General features: G+C 39.8%; 2 protein-coding genes across 2 annotated transcripts; both read right to left on the bottom strand.

Annotated features, from left to right (window-relative positions):
• Positions 1–242: 242 nt before the first annotated feature.
• On the bottom strand, positions 243–9,676 carry ZC2HC1B (zinc finger, C2HC-type containing 1B). The gene is made up of 8 exons (XM_009586990.1): positions 9,640–9,676; positions 8,200–8,264; positions 5,784–5,903; positions 4,658–4,796; positions 2,464–2,588; positions 1,618–1,723; positions 688–766; positions 243–375 (listed from the first exon to the last, which is right to left on the bottom strand). Exons 1-8 carry the CDS (start codon positions 9,674–9,676, stop codon positions 243–245), a joined length of 804 nt encoding a protein of 267 aa, XP_009585285.1.
• Positions 9,677–10,986: 1,310 nt separating this feature from the next.
• LTV1 (LTV1 ribosome biogenesis factor) lies at positions 10,987–19,435 on the bottom strand (the record flags this gene model as incomplete). The annotated part of the gene is made up of 10 exons (XM_009586989.1): positions 10,987–11,493; positions 12,102–12,302; positions 13,038–13,090; positions 13,372–13,511; positions 14,490–14,617; positions 15,352–15,601; positions 16,394–16,514; positions 17,452–17,539; positions 18,597–18,785; positions 19,304–19,435. Coding segments are annotated over 10 exons (1,416 nt in total), but the record flags the coding sequence as incomplete, so codon positions are not given.
• Between the last annotated feature and the right edge of the window lie 726 nt (positions 19,436–20,161).

The following is a 20,161-nucleotide window of genomic DNA, read 5'->3' as shown; positions in this document are numbered from 1 at the left end:
TACCTTGCCAGCTACAGGGAATCTGTCTTGGCCATATTCCCTGCCAGGATCTCATATTCTGCAGTCATATGCATCTCACAGGGGTGCAAGATGCTGATCATCTGAGCCATCCCCTTGCACAACAGCACCACAACCACTTCAGCAGGGGCTGGAAGGCCTTCTTGCTGCCCTGACATGGCTCTGCATGGCCTGAGTTGGGAACAACACTGACTGCATGGTCTGAAGAGCAGAAGCACCAGACATCATGGTCTGGGAAAGTAAACATCGAGGAGAAGGAAGAACCTCCACACCGTCATCCTGGCATAGTGATTATTGAAATGGATGCTGGCATCTTCCTCACTCGGACATCGGAAGCACATTGTGAGAGCATAAGACCTAGAGAGGTTTGCATTATCGAGCAGCAAATCCTCTCAAGATGCCTGTTATGGCAGAACACAGTCACTGCCTACTTGAGATGGAGCTGCTTCAAACCAAAGAACATTTAGCACCAGAAGGAATATTCTCAGCAGCCTATACTGAGAATAGTATAGGCTATGAGGAGCTCTGCAAAAGTTTTCAGTGCAACTGATTGCTTCAATTAATACAAAGAAGTTCATACTGCAAACACTGTGTATATACAATATCCTGTTGCAAAAGCACACAAGGTCCTTTTATGTTATAATGTTGAAATAAAAAAATATTTCTTACCCAAACTCTCCTGAAGGTTTTTTTCCAGTAGATACAGCCAAAGATTTTCTGGTTTTCTGCAGCATTCCTGGAGAGGTCTCTGCAGATCATTATTTAAAAAAATTATTTGCCATAAAAAATTATAACCTACATAAATTCAATATAAAACCCAGAAATGTAGGGATCGAAGACATTGATACAAAGAGCAGTATGGATTGTCATTCACAGGTTATACTACAAATAACCATTAAAATAACTTTATAAAACACTTAAACATAGACTGAGTACAGGTCATGAGTACCAGTAGCAATGGTGCTAGCAAACATGTTATATGGTGTCCTGCTTAGAGGGAACTGTTTTAGGGATGTGGTGGGGTTAATTTTAAGGCTGAATCAACAGGGGGAAGGTCAGATGGAACAAACAACATACAAAGCTTGATGCTTCATCTAAATGGACTTAAGAAAAGTTAAAGAAGGTGGAATAAATCTTAACATCGAAGATTAAAGGTTATGGAGTCCTTTATGGGACAGAAGGAACCTCACACCCAGATTGCATATTTTAGGTCTATATAGAGACGTCTGTTTGAGGACCTCTAATTGAAAAGGCTAAGAAGCCCCTCCTGAGAACCCACACGAAAACCTCTGTGTATGCACTCGGCACAACAGACCAGGATAACGACTTGGAAAGCCATTCAATATCAACAACATCCACTTGGAAATCTTTGACCCTTCTCATTTCTAACAAGTGTTGTATGGAAATGAGTTTAGGATTTCATGTCAAGGCCTGGACTTGCAAAAAAAAAAAAAAATTAAAAAAATTTCATAGTTTATTATTCTATCAGAAAACTGGATTCCAAAGCCTGGGTTCTGCTTTAAAAATGCCACCCACCACCTCAAATACATCAGTGTGTGTTATACGAAAAACATAAACATGGCTAAATGAACTCCTTACCTGGCCTAGGTTTGTCTGTATTGGCACCTTCTTGTACTCTCTTCTGAAGCGATAACACAGCAGTTGTTAAGGTTGGTGGTTTTCTCCGAGTCACTGGTTTCTTGCCCTAGTAAAAGAAGATGCACAATCCACACACCTTTAGCAAAGAGCTTACGGAGCCCGGTGGCAACTCTCCAAATCGCTGTTGAAGCAGTGCTAGGAAGGAACAGGAAAAAAGGTGCACCCCCTCCCATTTGGAAGCCATTTCTCCTACCCAAAATAGGTAAAAGAGTAATAAGATTTTCAAACATCTTTAAAAAAAAAAAAAAAGAAAATCAGTACTCTCCTAAAGGAACTGTTTACGTTATTTTTTTTTCTATAATAAAATAGGAGCTCACTTGAAGACACTGCCAATTAGCTCCACTTTTCTGATTCCCCAAAGGGGCTTAGCCCTTTGGCCTTGTGCCTAGCGACCAGGGAATAAATCAGCTATACATTTGCAGGGAACAGCAAACCTGCAAACAGCAGGGAGCCCTAAAGAGCAGGAAGAGGTTTCTTTATATATTGCAAAAGCTGCCAGATTTCTGCTTCCCTACAGCTGTTACCCTGGAATCCGATCGCAGAAGAGTCTGAAGAAATTGTGGCCCAACTTTTTCGTACTATCATGTTCTGTCATTTTTTATTTCAGACAAAGGGCTCCAGTTTCAGGGAACTCCTAGCCTGGTGTTCAGCATGTGTCTTGTCTTAAGAATTTACCAACTTCCCTGGAGTTTTAAGTTTTATATTAATATAGGTCTTTACTCACCATAAACTACAGTTTGGCAAATCTGCCTCCAGGACAAGACAAGGGTGACTGCGTTTGCTTACCAAAGCCTGTCCGGTGGTCTTTGCAGCAAAGGCACGGCGGGCAGCTTGCTCTTCACAAAACTTCATGTGCCTCTCTGCTGCAGCCTCATTAAACCTTCGTGAGCAGTGTGGACACTGAATATAGTCTGATCATGAGAAAGGAACAACTTGTGTCACAGTTTATGCACTACAGGAGAAGAATTGCTCTGCTTTACTGGAGCACTCAAGATGTAGTTCAAAACCTGGCTCCATCAGCAGGTGACCATGGCGAGTTCCCATCAGCTCCCATCAGTTCCCATCAGTACAAACTTAAGAGAACTACAAAAACCTCCTCTAGAAAAGCACTTGGGATCCCAAAATACGTGCTTACGGTATTAACCCAGCAAACAGCAATTGCTTTCAGAAATAAATCCATGGGGCTTAATAAAAGCAGATTTTATTATCTTTGTCCTATTCCCACCCCCAACCTCACAATTAACGTATCTGCAGAAAAAGCCATATTTAGAAATTCCTCGAGTAGTCTAAACCGATGATTTAAAGACTACTTTTGAAGATTGGTCATTAAGATTGTTAGTTGTTTTCGCAAAATCCATTTCCTTTGGACACTGACAAAATACTGCTTAAGAAGTCGTGCCCTGCCAGCTGAGGCACATCCGAGAGCCAGGTTTCTGGGTGTGAAGCAGCATCGTGAAGAACACACAGCAGTGCTTCCTAGAGTCGTTTTTGACGGTGTTATAGTCCTGATTCTGCTAAAAGTTCTTCAGCTCCATTTATCACTGGTGCAGTCCTATTCGTTTCAATGAATGAATTGGAGTCAATGCAGTCACATTCAGCCCTCGCACTGCCCTTGCTGTCCTCAGACCCTTCCTCCCCACCCCGCGCCTTCTACAAAAGCAGCCCAAGTGTCTTTATCCTAATATTACAGATATAGCATCTTTACAAATCATTTCTCCCAGGAACAGCCCAGAAAAGGAGGCCCAAGCAGCCACCAAAAGCCAGCCCCAGACCAGCAGCGTGGGCAAAATGGTTCTGAAGGCAGAAGGGGAGGGCGAGACAGGGCAGACGCCTGGCTTTGGGGGGGCTTGCAGGGGGACCTGGCACTTCAGGGGAGAACGGGGAGCTTTGGGCTCTATTTGTAGGAGGAGGAGTGGCAAGGGGAATCTCTCTCCTCCCCGCAATCCATGTACTTTCTCTCCAGTCCTGTAGTGCAGGATATACAGTCCTGTAGCATAGGATATACATCTTCACTAAGCCCCTCAGCAATTTGTCTTTCTTAAAAAGCCGTTCTCCAATTCCTTCCTCCACAACTACAGCAGCTCTTGCACAACTCCGTTTCCTCAAAGAGGGAGAAGGAAAGGGAGAGGTCTGCTCTCGGAGTCTCAGACACGGAGTAAGAGTCATTAAAGAATTCAGCAGTGGAAATTCGGAGAGGAGCCTGACCCCAATCAAGGAAGGAAGATGTCCTGCTGCTTATACTGCATCGCTGTTGTCTAGAAGAGGAGAAAGGCTGCAATCACACCAGCTGGTTTTGCTATCAGCCACGAATCCCTGCTCTGGAAGCGAGCCCAGAGAGCCCCCCCCTTCCCCTCTGCCCTCCTAGCGCAGGACTCCACTGAGACCCTTTCCAAGATTGGTCCCACGTTTCATAAATCACAGCTCATGAGAAACACTGGCTGTATGCGCATCTTTTTTAGATCCGTAACTTCTAGCACGGATCTAGAGACCGAGACCACACCTGGTATTAGTAGTAAACCAGACCCGTCCTTTTCTAACTGACTTCCCCTAACTACCCAGGAGAAGGGGACAGTGGAAAAGCCATCAGGTGGGAGTGGGGAAGCCCCTGTGCACTACAGTTGTTTTGAATGGTGAGGGGATGTATTTCACCCTCTGTTACACCGTGGTACAGCCTGTGCTAGAACACAGGCACCCCGACTCTCCTCCCAAAGCACTGTCTAACATCAGACCCCAAACTTGCTGCCTTTAAACTTAAAAGGTACGGTTAGTTTTCTCTTCCTCCCCACCACCTCCGCATTGCAAACCTACTCAATTTAAGCCAAGAAATACAGCTGAAAATTAGAGAGTATGGAGGGAATTAATGTTCACGTTGTGTTGTGCCGGGGGGTGCAAAACTGAAGCCCAGCTGTGGATAATAAGAGGTCACTGCTTTACCAAAGATCAGTACAAGATCAGTAATAAGATAAAATAGACCACAAACCTGGATTGATGCTTGGTGGGGGAGGAGGCGGAAGAGGTTGGCCCTCCTTCAGAGCTTTTGTGACTTGCTTGGCTGATTTAATAGTATTAATAAAATCCTCATGGTGCTGCCTCCAGTTACATTTCTTCCTTGGCTGTTTCTGTAATGGAAATAAAGGAAGACAAACTGTATTTCCCCCTTGCAAGGGACAGAGAAAAATCTTAGAGTGACGGTTCTTCCTTTCTGAGGAAAAGGAAAAATGTTGCAAACAAAAGAAATTTGCTTTTTTTGAAAGGCATAGGAAAGCTGATTTAGCCCTTTGCTATCTATTGACGGCACCAGAAGATGGATAAAAGAACAATGCCCTCCAACAAGACACTCTGGTCGTGGCAGACCAAAGGGCACTTAAGAGGGAATAGAAAAGACACTATGACCAACACCTTCCCTTCTCCTCCACTTGTCAGATTCTTCTTCTTGCTTTAAACCTTTGTGCACTTCTGTTTCTTTCCACAACTGATTTTAAAGGACATTTTACAACAGCAGTCTGCATGGATACCAAATCAGCAGTGATTTGGCATCTCTGGGCAAAATTATACACATGCATGTCCATGTCCATGTATCCCCCTCCTCCCCAGCAATGCATGAAAAAAAACTTGTTCTGGTAAGCTCCAGCTCTGTAAATAAGTTCAATTTAAATACATTTTTAAACCCTCGAGTTCAATAGCAGTGAATCTCTGTAGCTTCATCCATGGAAGATTTGGGGCTACTAACAGCTTTCAGGTTCAAGCTGGGGCATTCATGCACCAACCATCTTGGATCACGCTCTCTTTCAGATTTAAGTGAAGAGGAAGCTGTCAGAGACCCGCACAGTCTTTAGGATACATACATGAACATTTCCTAGAAGAGCAGAGCAGAAACACTTACGTGCCCAGAGTAGTCATGACACCTACTGGTTTGGCTTCCGAACGGAGAAATATTCTCAAACACTAGCAGCACAGGGAGGGGGAAGAAAGAATTTGGCACCGAGTCAAGCACATATGTGAGACTCATCCACAACATCCAGGCTTTGTTCCCGGAGGAAACAATAGCGTTACTGAATGAAAGACTTCATATGGAGATAACACGCACGCTTCAATTTTAACTATACCTTTTGCGGGGGCTGCTTCTTCACAGTGGTGATTTCTGTTCCCTGCAGTCTCTGTTTCAAAGAGCTGAAGGGCTTGCGCTTCTTGTTGAAGACTTTCTTGCATATTGGATCATGTCTCAGCTGGGATGCAAAGAAAAACCGTCGTTTATGGGTTGAAGTCATGCTCTGTTAATGATGCTTCCTTACCCAGGCTTTTTGTTAGGAGCAGGGAGCTGAAGCGGTATTTATGTCGGGTTCAGTTTGACTCCTGAAGGAGTTCAGCAAAACTTTAAAAAGCTGTCCAAGTACAGCTGCAGTTCGACACAAATAAGAACTAGAAGCCATTTCCAGCTTGTTCTGCTCAGGGACATGCTGGAGGCCAGCACAAATAACGACTTGCAGAGAATAACAGAGTGGGTCTGTGAACAGGAGAAGCCCCGTTGGACTCCCCCCCTCCCCTTCCCCCCCAGGCTTGGTTCTCTTTCTTTCTTGGTTAAGAGGGAGAACAGACTGATCCTGTCCAAGGGGCTGATATTTACATTATTATTTCCTTGAGTTTAGCCAAGTGTTGCAGACTGGGGGCTCCCCTGGCAAACTGCAGCACTGTCCATCCCATCAGCACCACTGAAACCGCGACAGCCCCAGGCTGGAAGGGAGCAGCTGCTTACCAGCACCCGTAACCTGACAACTCAGAAGGAAAACTAGGGACAACACCTGCAGCTGAAAGCATGGGGAAATTTCAGGTAGGTAGATATCCAGTGCTGAATTTGTGGAAGAGCCACACCTTACAACAAAGGAGATTTTAAGATTCAGAAGTGCTGCAGATTTTAGCATTGACCTCACTCTTCTGCATCGGGATGGCCAGCCCCTTTGTGAGGAACGCCGCGAAAGCGAGGGCCAGGCTGCGTCCTCGCTCCTGTGCTGTGGATCACACCTATTTGAGCCCATCCGCAGCTGGTGAATTAAAGACTCCATTCCTATCTTCCTTTGCCGGCTCCCCCTTTCCTGTTCTCAGTTATTCTTCTTGATCTTCTCATTAATTTCTCTATGCCATCCACTCGCTTTCCCGTATGAGTTGAGCAGCTGCCTGAGCAAGGCATTTCGGTTACAGCTCAGCTGGGCCAAGAAGCGCCTCATTCTGCCACAACACACATTTCTGCATTCTCATTTCCCTTTGAGCCTTTCCACTCATGTGCTTCAGGTCCTTATCTTCCGTTTCTAGGCATTTTTGATAGCAAACTTGAGGGGAGGATTCCTCTGCAGGACCAAGGGTGCAGCAGATACGCGTGCCTTGCTCACCGAGGAGCACACCAGTCCTGCATCATCGGCGCACGGTCGGGCATTACAGGACTTGTATCTCTCGCTAGTCAGAGTGACAAGAAAATTCCCGCCTCCCCAAAAAACAGATAACTGTCTTTTCAAACATTTTTGCTAGATTAAACCATCATATTCTTCACGTATCTGATCTGAGATACCAAACACTGAACTACTAATACGGGGTAGTTCCACCTGCGTCTCAGTGCTCCCAGTTACTCAGCTTCCAGCGTATTTTTCTTGTCTTCCTCCCCAGCTCCCCAAATCAGGTTTTAGTTCTGTTGTGGGGCTGATCTGATTTACCACAGAGTCACGGGATCAGTAATGCAAACTGAGGAGAGGAGGGGTGCGTGCAGAACCCCCCCTTGCAGAACAACCCTGCAGTTGGGTTGTGCCAGGCAAACTGTGCAGGCACCCCTTTAGTTTGTAATCCAGGGATCAGGGAGGTCAGGGGGAATCTTTTCATTCACTTCAGCAGGCTTTGGAACAGAGCCTGGTGCCCGCATTATGCTGTCAAAGGGACTACTTATCAGATGGTTTATTAGTCTGTTTTTCCCAGGAAGCCTGAAATAACAAGTTCTGCCTAGAAACCTGGAACACAAAGGAAGCTTCAGGTTAGTAATTTATGTCTCACCAAGAGATAATACATTATTTTAAATGTGATATATAGTAAACATCTGGTTTTGGACAAGCAGGTAAATTAAGATAGCGCAAGATTGCAGATTAAGTCACCATATTTCTATGATCATTAATTCTCTAATCAAGTTCTCTAATGAAAGCAGTTACTAGATCATTTGCTCTTGTAAACGTACAGGTTAGTAATTTATGTCTCACCAAGAGATAATACATTATTTTAAATGTGATATATAGTAAACATCTGGTTTTGGACAAGCAGGTAAATTAAGATAGCGCAAGATTGCAGATTAAGTCACCATATTTCTATGATCATTAATTCTCTAATCAAGTTCTCTAATGAAAGCAGTTACTAGATCATTTGCTCTTGTAAACATGTGTTCAAGTCATTTCTCTACCAGCAGCCACCTTCTTCTTCCCCGGTGCTCACCACCCCTTTCAGGAATTGACATTCCATTAAAAGAAGAAAAAAAAAAAAGTTTTGTTTTACCAGAACATCTTGTGCAAAATGCCTTCCACAGGTTGTACAAGGAACCAGATCTTGACTTCGGGCAGCTGTGTAAAATTCAAACCATGCAAGAGTCTAAGTTACACAGCACAGGACAGCTCGACTACAGCAGAGTCAGCGTTTGGACTGAGCCCTCGCTGAAACAGTATTTCGTTGTCAGAAATAGATGCCTACAGTCTTGTGCCAGGGCTCCCTTTTGCAGAACTACCTTATTTATCTTGCTCCTATAAAGCCCAAGCTCTCCTTTACTACGATGGACAGCTTTTGTTTTCCACATGACTGCTCAGGTATGTCCTTTCACAACGACATCACGGTTGGGCGAGGCGAGGATGGAAGAGTACTCAAAGTCACCGCTGCCTAAATTCAGGGAGGGGGGCTGGAAAGCAAAAGCAGGCGATCTGCACCCGAATTTATTCCATTTCGTGTGTAAGTCATCAGGAGCTAGCGCAGCCCAGTAATGGCTCAGGGTAAACCGTTGCTATTCCAGAAAGTAGCAGGTGGCACACTAAGTGTGACACAGTCCTCATTCTTAAGACGGAACGTTTCCATGGCGAGCTAAAGAGCATTCCAAGATGATCTTGCTTTGTAGATGTCAAATTTGTGAGGATTTTTTTGTTTTTAGATCGGTACTTTTTAAAAAAAAAATAGGTTTTTAAGTTACATGGAAAGTAGTTTTAAGCCTTTCTGACTCCAATGGCAGTCACATCTCATTTCAGAGCAGGGACATTACTTGTATTAAAAGAAAACGGCTTTTAGGAAAACTTGAACAATTTTAACAATAACAAAGAGCCCTTTTCATGAGACTCGTAACCTACAGAGGGAAAGACTTCTCATTTAAGCGTTCCTTACCTGCTCTTGCTGAAACAACAGAAATCCTTGTCTTGCTGAGCAGAAGCAGATGTGTGACTGCTTTTGTTTCTTACCTTTTCCTTCAGATTTTACCATACTCCAAGGCACAGAGTTAAGGTTACTGCAGTGTTTCATTAATTACAAGTGTAGAGGAACAAAGCAATTCTCTAACCTTTTTGACTCTTACTCTATTGCCTCTGTTTAAATGTCTTTCCACTTTTGTTTCCAAGCAACATCTTTCCGTGTGCCTGTGCTTAGTCTGGACTATACTCTTCCTTTCAAGCGTCTTCCTCTGCCTCCCCCATCCCTTTTATTCTGTTTTCATCCCCTCAAGGTTTTGACTGATACAGCTTTTTTTTTTTTTCTAAAGGAATTTAGGTACAAGCACAGTATCACTGAATCAGCAGTAAGTCAGGAAAAAGGATAATTTGCCACAGAAGGTTACTTTAGACATGTACAACAGCAGATGTTCTAGTAAAGAACATGTGCATTGTCTTCAGTAAAAGACTTTCCTTTTCAGTAAATCACAAAATCACATTCGACCCAAACCACTGAACAGCATCTGTTGCTCACTTGTTCCATTTAACTGCTTTCCTGGTATCTGACTCATCTCAATATAATGGTTTCTCAAATTTCCTCTTCCGCGTTGTTGTGAGGAGTCATGAGGACTAAGCGGTCCATCTTCATTATTCAAAGTTACCACACTTCAAGTTGCCATGCATCCACAATTACATAATTGACAATTATGACACAGGCAGACCCTGCTTAAGCCTGTGAAACATATGAAAACTAGTACAGACATCAGCTAAATGAAAACCCTGAAACTTGTTCTGATCTTTCAGATGATTTCTACTGATTTGGTTAAGACAGACTCTTGAACAATTTTAGAAGACGAAGGCTTTATCTAGATGTGAATACTGCATTGACACTTCAGTTTTCCGAGCAGTTGATCAAGAGACTTGTAGACTTAAATGCCCGTTTATCCCCTTCTCCCAAAACCATGTTACTTTATCAATTAAAATATATTATAAAAGCCTTCTTCCAATAAATACAAGTACTTTGAATTGTTTCTGTACATTAAAAGGCCTCATCAGTCCTTCTGTTAGCTTGTCTCCATGTAGTATTCACAAAACTATTTTAGGAATATTTAAGATGCTTTGAATTTAGTAGGAGTCAAGCCACTGTACTGACATATTGGTTACTGTGTTCCTTACCAGTAAAATGATTAACTTTTCACACAAAGGCAGAAGATTGCTCAGTCTATAGTCCTAAAGACCTAAAGCTGAGGGTTTCTTATGAATACAGAAGGATTCATTTCATTCACATATATGGACTTGTCACTATCAGAATAATTCACACCCACAGTACAGAAATTTAAGATCACACCAAGCCTAAAGATACTGGCCCGCTGCTCATCTTCAGGAAGTCTTTGCAACAATTGCAGGAATCATAAGTTTGTATTTCAACGAAACCAAGCTGAATGCAAGACCTGAAGAATAGTATTTCAGGAAAATCAAGACAAGGGCTATCTGCAACATACAGTCTTTTTCTAAGTATCTGCTGTTTTGTTTGCCATACTACTCAGGCTGAGTACTTTCAGCAAAGCTGATTTCAACAGCAACAGTAAGGGTCACTGACTACTGCCACTGCAACACTTGTTGCGACAGATTTTATTTGCTAAGAAATGCAAAACTCAGGTTAGGTAACAGGGATGAGTAGCCAGACAACAGCTTTTCAGACACCTCTGTTTACAAAAGGTTATTTTACATCTTTCATAATAGAACCCAAACAATAAATAACCAACCCAGAAAAGAACTCAGGAGTGGGTGAAAACTTCTTGACTTACAAAACTGTGCTATTATCAAGGCACTGTATTTAACCATCAGTATAAGGGAGAGAAGACATAAATGGATATATTGCTTTGCAAACTGAAATAATTTAATAAGAAGAATCTAATCAGATCAAATCTGTAGGATTCTGCTGATTTGTTGAATACATTCAACAAATATATATACATAAAACTTTGTCCAGTGATAGCTTGTAAGAAAAATTTTTTTTTTGTAATTTTAATACATTTCTGCTGTAATGAAACTTTGCAACAGTTGCCATGTCACTCATGACAAAATAGACATCACTAATACATTGTTTTATGTGTAACTTCATTTCAGAAAGAATGACAAATTACTGGTTCTTGTTACAGAAACATCTGAATAACCCCCTTTGAGCATGATCGGCAAAGCTTTGAGTCAGCAGTTCCCTTCTCAATACAAAGGAAAACTTAAGGATGTTTCCACAATAAGTTCCTCAGTTTCATCAAGACAGCTTCAGTCCTTGAATGTTTTGTTTCAGATTGAGCAACTCTTTTTCTTGCCTTGTTTTCTCCAATTTGAAGGCTAGCTTGTTGGCTTTCTTCTCCATTCTGCGTTCCTGTGCATACGAATAATTACAAATTTACAAAATAGGTGTAACATGCAAAAGAAACCATTCTAATTAACAGTTCTACATCATGAAAACAGCAGTAATCTGGACAACGTTATTATTTATGGCACTAATTATTAGTAGTCAAATTAATATGTGTACCACCAGGATTATCATCGTTAATTAGCTGAAGCTTCTAACATGCTGGCAATTTCTGTTCCTAAATAAAACAACTAGTATATCATTGTGGCCAATTAGATTTTCCACATTTCTTTCAGAGACTTTTCACTTTCTGTGATCTGAAACATCATAACTGTTTTCTTTGCTTCCCTAGATAATAAGGAAATACGAGGGCTCCTTCCGAAGTTAAATACGTAATAGTGGCCACAATAACAGACCAAAATTTCCATATAGGAAATCAGGATGACAAAATTATGAGGTTAACTTTCTTTCCAGTAGATTTTTTTAAAGAAGCAATAATTAGCCCTTTGAGACCAGCAAGTTTTTCCCATTAATTTCCAGACACAAGAACAAATGACCTTTAAAAAAAAGTTCATAAGACAGAATCCAGATAATACAACATGTTTTTGCAGGGTTTTATTGAAAATAAGGTGTACCTTTCGCTCCTCTTTTATTGCCTGTTTTCTAGCTTTGCGATCCTCTTTGCTCTCATCTTTGGAACGGGGCTGTGTTGATGCTCTTGGCAGGTCACTGCCATTAATCATTTGCATGCGTTCAATCTGCTTAGCAGTAAGACCTTTCTGAGGCAAGACATGTAGGGGAATTCCGGTCTTCTGGGAAATTTCTATTGGTTTGGGCTAAAATAGAGAGCGCATATGTATTAATGGTCCCTAGTTTTCTCTCCAAGAAGTGCACATCGCCCTGCCTTATCAGTATAAGAACATTAGATTCAGATTTAACAGTAATAAACATGTAAGTTTCCTCAAACTATCTTCTTCCTTCAGAAAAATGCACATTAATCCCAAAGTAAGAAATCAAACACACCTGTGAGCAGAATCTGGCCTCCCAGAACAAGAAAAAGTTTCTCCATTTTATTTAAATATTACTGAAAAAAAGAACTTAAGTATGCTTTTAATATTCCTTTATAAGCTTTCAGGAAGAAGGTTTCCTTTCAAAAATCTCACACATCTGGAACATCAAGCTGTGCTCTAACGATGGGGAACCCCTGGAAGGCCAAAGAACTAGGGGAAATACAAGCCTATTTTCAAGAAAAAAAACCCTAGTATGTGGTTGTGAGACACAGATTACACAAAGGTATATCACAAATAACAAGAACGTAAGTTCCTTGCTCTCTTAGGTTTCTGCCTAGCTATTACAGAAATTTTGAACTTACTCAACTTTCCTTCCAATAGAAAAAAACATATCCAAACCCCTCTTCAGTGAAAAAGTAATACCAGAGGCTAACACCCTCCCCAACCCTCTTTTCTGCTCCCTCCGTCTTTTAAAAACAGATATCCGTTGAGAAAACAATCACGTTTGTCTCAAATTTTCCCAAGCCAGGTTGTTGCTCAGAATAAGTTTAGTGATTTTACCTTTGATGGCTCCTTAATAAGTGTTGGGTGATTATATAAGTTTGAATATGTACCTAGGTCACAAAGAAAAAAAAAAAAGTAGTGAAGAAAGGCTTGCAAATAGAAATTAAGTAAATTTATTATGAATTGTACTACTATTTAGTGTTTGAAGATATAAAATCGCAAGAATTAAGTTATCCACGCAGAAGCAGTAGTTTTGCTTAGCAAGACTTCCTGCTGTTGTGCTCCAGAATCATAAACCATTTTACCTAAAGCACTGTTAGAAAAGTTCTGAGATCACCCATCATTTACTTTGGAATCCTAGAAACAAACAAGTGAACTCCAAAATACTTACTCAAAATGGATTCGCAATCCCACTTTTCTTTTGGTTCCTCAATAACTACAGCTACTATTTCTTCCTTTTCTTCCTCACTTTCTTCATTCACAGGAGAATCTACATCTTCACAGGGTTCAAGAGCATCCAACTTCACACAACTTTGAAGAAGTCCAGAGAAGAAAAAAAATAAGGTTTATCTTTTCTTGAAAACATGTAATTACGTAAACACAGTCTCCCCTCAGTAAAACCCCAAACCAAAGAAAGCTGTTCCTAATGAAACTTGCAGCAAAAGTAAGTTTCCTTAAGTAAGCATCCCCAAAACAAACCAAAACATTAGGACAAGAGACATAGCTGACAATAGAAGTATTTCTGCATTTCAAAAATTATGTGGCACACAATATTTGTGATCGAGGGCAGGAAGAGAAGAGGGTACACCTTTTAGTCTGTAAGCAAGGCAGCTCTAGAGGTCATTACATACTCTGCTACTGACCAGTCGTCTTTCACTACAAGGGACATATTACCATATCTTTCAATCAGGAAACACAAGACTAATGTGAGAACATTTAGCCATTTAACTTTGGGATAATATCATCTGCTTTAAGACAAAGTGAATATACTGTGGAAATGCAGTCTTACATTGACACGGGGTTGCTCTATAAGCACTGATTTTTGCAGTGCTCCAAACAGTGGTACCCATGCAACAGTCGCCTGTGAGTTTATTATCATGTAACTAGGTATACAATGGAATCAGCTGCATACCAGCAGGACAGAATCTACTTGGCTACAGAGTCCATTAAAAACAAAAGTAAAGGTATAAGGAAAAAAGTAAGTTATACTAAAAGGGGAAAGGAAGAATGCGTCTAGATATTACTCACACTAAATTCAATACAATTATACAAAAAGGAGCATAATCTCACATAAACCAACAAAATGCCTCCACTTAATTTTATCATCTCATAAGCTAAGATTGATATTCAGTGACATCAAAAAAAAATGGTTAATACTCATATGTAGCTGCTTTTACTGTGGAATGTAATCTTTGAGTACATGAACTGGAAACAACATACCCAAACTTTCAATATAAACACAGGATTACATAACTACTTATGTGAAGCAGTACTTTCGGGAATACATACTTTTTTGCTTTCTCTTTATAGTAATCATTCAGGACTTCCTGCAACCGAGCATTGTCCGTGTTAATATAGCCTTCTAACTCCACGTTATCCAAGGCTCCAATTTCATCTTCATCAAATTGTTCAAAAAACTGAAATAAAGAAGTGGATATCTGTAATTAGATTGCATTTGTCGTGCGACTTCTTGATGGCTTAAAGAAGATCTACACATTTACTTCTATTTGCCCCTTTTTCATCTCCCCTCTTATTTGCTGAACAACTGCCAAACACATCTGCGGTAGGATTTCCTCCTTACGTCAGTATTCTTTCAGCACGGGAGTCATAAAGTTATCTTTTAATAATATATAAATCAGCTTCTGGAAAATGTTTCTTATTCCAACACATTATTTCAATCTGTACATTAAGAAACCTGTCACTGCTCACGACAAAAGTTACACCGTATTTCCACTGCTCTGACATTACTTCATGAATGTGTATTTGGCACAGTGGGGACAACAGGTGAAAGAAGTGAGTCTTTACCAGGCACTTGTACATGATTTGCTGCATTGAACTGAGCCTCTCAGACAGAAGTGTAACACCAACTTGAATGAATGCTCACCGTAGCGATTGGAATAATTTTGTTTAACTATATCAGTGCTAGGCCTTTTAATAATAATTAACACTATAACCTATGCAATACAAGCCACTTGGTGCACACAATATTAAATGCGGAGTATGTGCAAAGAACAAGCTGTCTGATGCCCTGACTATGAAGGCAGTAAGAATTTGCACAGGCACACAGGACACCACTTCATGAGATGAACCAAAAGACAAAGAAGCATTTAACACCCTTATGTTTAACAGTTACATTCCTGAACTGCCTCACCTTCTCAAATCTGTCATCCAACAGAGTTAACTGCTCATTCCTTCTCATTACTGAAGATGTCATAGAATATTCTGTGAAACGACTCCTAGTTTCTTCTTGCATAAAAAGAAATTCTTTTGTCTGTCCACTAAGCCCATCATCTGATAAAGGACCTTCTGAATCATAGTCCTTATCATTACTGCAACTATCCTTTTCATCACTATTATCCTCCACATCTTCCCATTCATCTTCATCCTCAGCATCTGATCCCCTGAACAGAAGCATAAAACAGTTTTAGAAGAATACACAGACCTTTCCACAGCTCTGACCAATGCTGGGTTATCTGAAACAACCTGGCAATAATAGATTTAAATCTTGAGAGGCAAAGATAAAAAATGATTATTTTCAAGCCAGTAAAAGAAAAACAAGTTTAGCAGTAACAGTGTTGCCGAAGTCAGCATAATACTACTTTTGTCTGAAAGCTGAAAACATTTCTGGTAACTGTTGGATCACGTATCTGTACACTGAGAGTGAGGTTATGTTTACATTCAGCTATACATGTCAAAGTGGAAAAAGAAAAATACTAGCTGCATTCTTGAATATTAAAACTAGCAAAATTTCTCTTTGTTCATAGAATGGCAAGAATGATACCAAAACCTAAAGAAACAATATGCTGTGGGGTATCACATGAAGCATTTGTAAAGGTTCTGGAAACACCTGTTAGCCTTCATCAATATTATTACTGACATATTTTAAATGTGACAGATGGTAATGTTTTAAATAGTTCAAGAATCCTATTATTCCATACATTGCATCTGTAAACAAATACATATAATCCATGAGCTCAAAGTAACAAATGAAACCCATCTCTTGGATAACACATGAAAATGTGATTTTGTAAGCTACCACCCATATAACACAAGGTCGTATTTTTTTCCTTTAACACACCTAAGTATTCAATTTGAAATCTGAAACATTCTTGCTTCCTACAACAACACATGAAATAACAAATAGCATCATTCCTAATTACATATGACAAACAGTTCTACAAAGCTCTATGTACCCTTTCTGTGGTTCATTTGCTTGCAGAACAAAATCATCTTCCAGGATATTTTCTGGATTGTCAAAGTCAAAATCATCATCAAGAGCTGCAACAATATCAGGGTCAAAATCTAGCCGTGGTCCTAGAAAGTTAAAAAAAAACCCAAAACATAAATATGTAAGTTTATCTGACATTATGAAGCTACTTTCCTGGATAAAAAACAATCCAACTAGACTGTTAATTTGCACTAAGGAAAGATTAAACCTAAGAATCACAAAATTCCTCAATAATATTTGTAGATTTGACACAAGCCAGGGCAAGCCACCAGCCTCTTGTTAATTTTCCTCATCCAGAAAAGAACATTCCCCAGAGGTCTTAAGCTTCCATAAATGTATTTTAACATGTTTTACTTAGAATATTGTAGAAGAAAAAATATCCAAGTTAAAGTACTGTATGATCAACTGCCAACCCTAGCTCCCACCCCCTAAAATTCCCTACGTTACAAAAGGTCAGAAAGTGTTTCTCTACTGCAATTAACGGAAGTGTCTTTAGCACCCTTCTGTCAGGACAGAGAGAACTACCACAATTACTTCCTGTTATAAAATATTAAGATAGCTCTAAAGTGAATGTTCAGTGCAAGCATGGATACATAACAAAAGCATACTTACAGCCTGTAACACCAAAATAATACTAATGAAGGAAAGTAAACACCACTCAGTATTTGAAAAGAAGCGAAATTTTGAGAGTGAAAAATCCAGTTCCAGACTTGGATTCAAACAGATGAAGTAATAAATCAATAGTATTATCTACAGTTCCCCCCTGTTATTAGTTTATATTTGCTACAAAATAGTAAGAGCTCATGGATTCTGCCCCCCCAAGCAAAGCTAAAAAGCTATTATTAGTGAATCACAGAAATAGGTCTCAGATCGAAACATAGGTCTTTTATAGATCATTCTTTATGTCTGCTGTTGAGCCTGTTCTAAACCAAAACTAATACGACACTGTAATCAAAGCCATAATTACCATCTAGTACCTAGATGGCAGTTCACCTTACAGAAAGGTAAAAGATTTCATGATACCTGAAACAGGAGCAGCTTTATTTAACAAGCCCACATCCTCTTCAAACTCTGTGGCAAACACTGAGGAAGGCAACTTAATAGATGGAGCCTTAGAAAAAGAAACAAAAACCCAACATCACAATGTACTTGTTCTCAGTTTCTCATTTGAGCTCACATTAACAAAAACGTGCAGATAATCATATGACCAAAAGAAACTCTGTGAGTGCTACTTAAACATTAAGACAAGCGCTACTCTATTGGTGGCAAATTTTCAAAGTTATGCAATGAAAGCTAGGTAAAGTGTTGGCAGCATTAATTCTCATATCAATATTCTCCAGGTGTAGAGACAGTATTTTTGCATCTCTGAAGCTTTTAGAGAATGGTTGTACAGCAGGCACAATGAAATTTGTTTGGGTTTTTTTTGTTTTGGAGAACACTAACACACATTTGAAATTACCCCTTTATTGAAAGGCTTATTAAAAGATTACTAACATGCACATCTAAAATAACTTTAAATCTTATGTAATATCATCAAACTGTACCTGAAAGGTATTTCTGACTAAGAACATTGGCTTTGACTAAAATTACAGTATTTGGTTAAACCAAACTCCCTGAACTAAAAGTGACTGACTGGCAACTGCATGCTTCATTGCTTGAAACTACGTATTGATTTTCTATTCCAACATGATCTAACATCATGAAATTCCAAAAGTTATGCCAGCAATTGAAAAGTTTTTTTTTTTATTCCCTCTGGGTTCTATTACATTCCACTTTAAAAACATGGTGTACTGGTAATACAACCTGGTATATTCATAACTCCCAGAGCATTCAAAAGTTCTAAAAATCTTAAAACCAAATGCCAACACCAGAAAACCATATGACTTGTTCAAACAAATACCTTCGTAAGCCATCTCTGTCAAGAAAAGCTTGTCATGGGTACACAAAGTGTTTTAATACTGTGCTAGCAAAATACTGTTCATCAACAAACTTTGGCTTGTCGACTTTTGTTTTTACTTGTAGGAAAGTCTGATTGTGGGTCAAAAGGATCCTCTATATATATATAGATCACAGGCATGATAACACTTGTTGAATATGGTTAATGTGTCTACAGGATGCTAAACTCCAAAGAACAGCGTAAGACTATTATTAGCAAAAATACTGCTTACTGGAACTCGCTGAATTTCATCTTCTATGTGCCCCTCACTTGTGACAACAATTCTGCTTTGCTGTCCACGCACAGAAGGGACAAGCTCAGAGGGACCAGATGCTTCTTTTAGATGCTGCAAATAGTCATAGTCATCATCAAAGAAGACTCCATACTTCCGCTGCTCTTCCCTCCTTTGCTCCTCATGCCCCTTGGAATTGTAAAAAGAAATACATTTAGTTACTTAAGTCCATTTAAAACTTATTAGCAAAAAGAAAAGTAACACATCTATTGAGAATGCCTGAATTCTAAAGTCCTTGTAGTCCCCTCTCCACTCATTGCCCTAACGCACAGCCACTTAGAACGTTGTAACCATCTGGTTATACCACTGGTTCAGTGTTCGGGTGCTGGACTGAGCATGACGTCAAACAGCTTCTTCCATAAGCAGCATAACTAACAAAGCCTGTTTTTTCAGGGTGGGTCAGGCAATATTTGTTGTTGTTTTTTTAATACAGTTCTATCCCTAATGCCAGTTAGTCATCCTTCAACCCATCAGGTAGTAACTCACAACTATCACATTCCCTACAACATCCCCTTCTTTTTAATAAACTGGACTAAAAACTACCTTCTCTCAGGCTATGTTTTTGAATTGTACAACTGCATATCCACTTTTCTCTCCTGCAGCATTTCTTATCGGAATGAACCTCAATATTAAAAGCGAGTATTTACTTTCTGTGTAGGCAGCAGAACTCTCTGGGGTGCAGTATCATCAGCAGCAAGTGGATCCCTCTGGCTTCTGTGCACTAAGTGAAATGTTACCGCTTTCTTCTTCTCTATGAAGGGTTTCTTTTTCTTGTGAGGCTGCAAAAAGACATTTGGATAATCATTAATAAAAAATGAAATACTAAATGTACCCAAAAAGAATCTTTTGCCTGGAGCACGCTACTGTATTCCTTTTAAGGCAATGTCTTATAAACATATACTTAGAGACAAAGCAAAAAGAGACTAGTGGTAGCTTAAGTCTTCTCACCACATGCACAACAGCCATTTCATATGTTCTAATAGCATATGCAGCTGTATTCAGCTGCAAAATGGCAACACATCAGTACAATAAATATTTGATTATAGGATATACATGTTAACATATAATCCTACGAAGGAATTTTTAAGTAACTACTTTCTAAACACTGGGTCAAATCTGAAACAAATTTCATCCAAGAAACACAGGAAACTGACATAAGGAAATTCATCTAGACACACCTAGCTTCTTGAAAATTGCTCAGACAGCTGTTCCTACACCCGTAATTCAGTATGAACCATGAAATGCAATGGTGCATTGACTGCACCATTACACAAACACAGCTCTAACATCAAAAATGTATCTACATTCTGGATCAATAAAAATCTGAAGTATTCTTAACTGAATGAAAGCCTTTTCTAGAAGTTAGCACATCTGACTTGGGCAAATACTTTTATCAAAATCTCCAGCTTTACTTACCTTTCAAAACGTGTTAATAGCAGATATACGCAACTTGGAAACTACTCTACGGATCTAACCTATCTTCTTTACCTGGTAACTTTAAGTAT

Source organism: Fulmarus glacialis, unplaced genomic scaffold (assembly GCF_000690835.1).
Source record: "Fulmarus glacialis isolate BGI_N327 unplaced genomic scaffold, ASM69083v1 scaffold14561, whole genome shotgun sequence".
NCBI lineage: Eukaryota > Metazoa > Chordata > Aves > Procellariiformes > Procellariidae > Fulmarus > Fulmarus glacialis.
This window is presented reverse-complemented; position numbering and strand designations above follow the sequence as displayed.

What these genes read in the sequence shown, in the direction of transcription:
- ZC2HC1B (XM_009586990.1), bottom strand. Translation starts at nt 9,676, where the DNA reads ATGAGTCAGATACCAGGAAAGCAGTTAAATGGAACAA. An exon ending in AAAGCAGTTAAATGGAACAA is followed by an intron (nt 8,265 to 9,639) that starts GTGAGCAACAGA and finishes AATTTTACACAG; the next exon opens with CTGCCCGAAGTCAAGATCTG. An exon ending in ATTTTGCACAAGATGTTCTG is followed by an intron (nt 5,904 to 8,199) that starts GTAAAACAAAAC and finishes TTTGCATCCCAG; the next exon opens with CTGAGACATGATCCAATATG.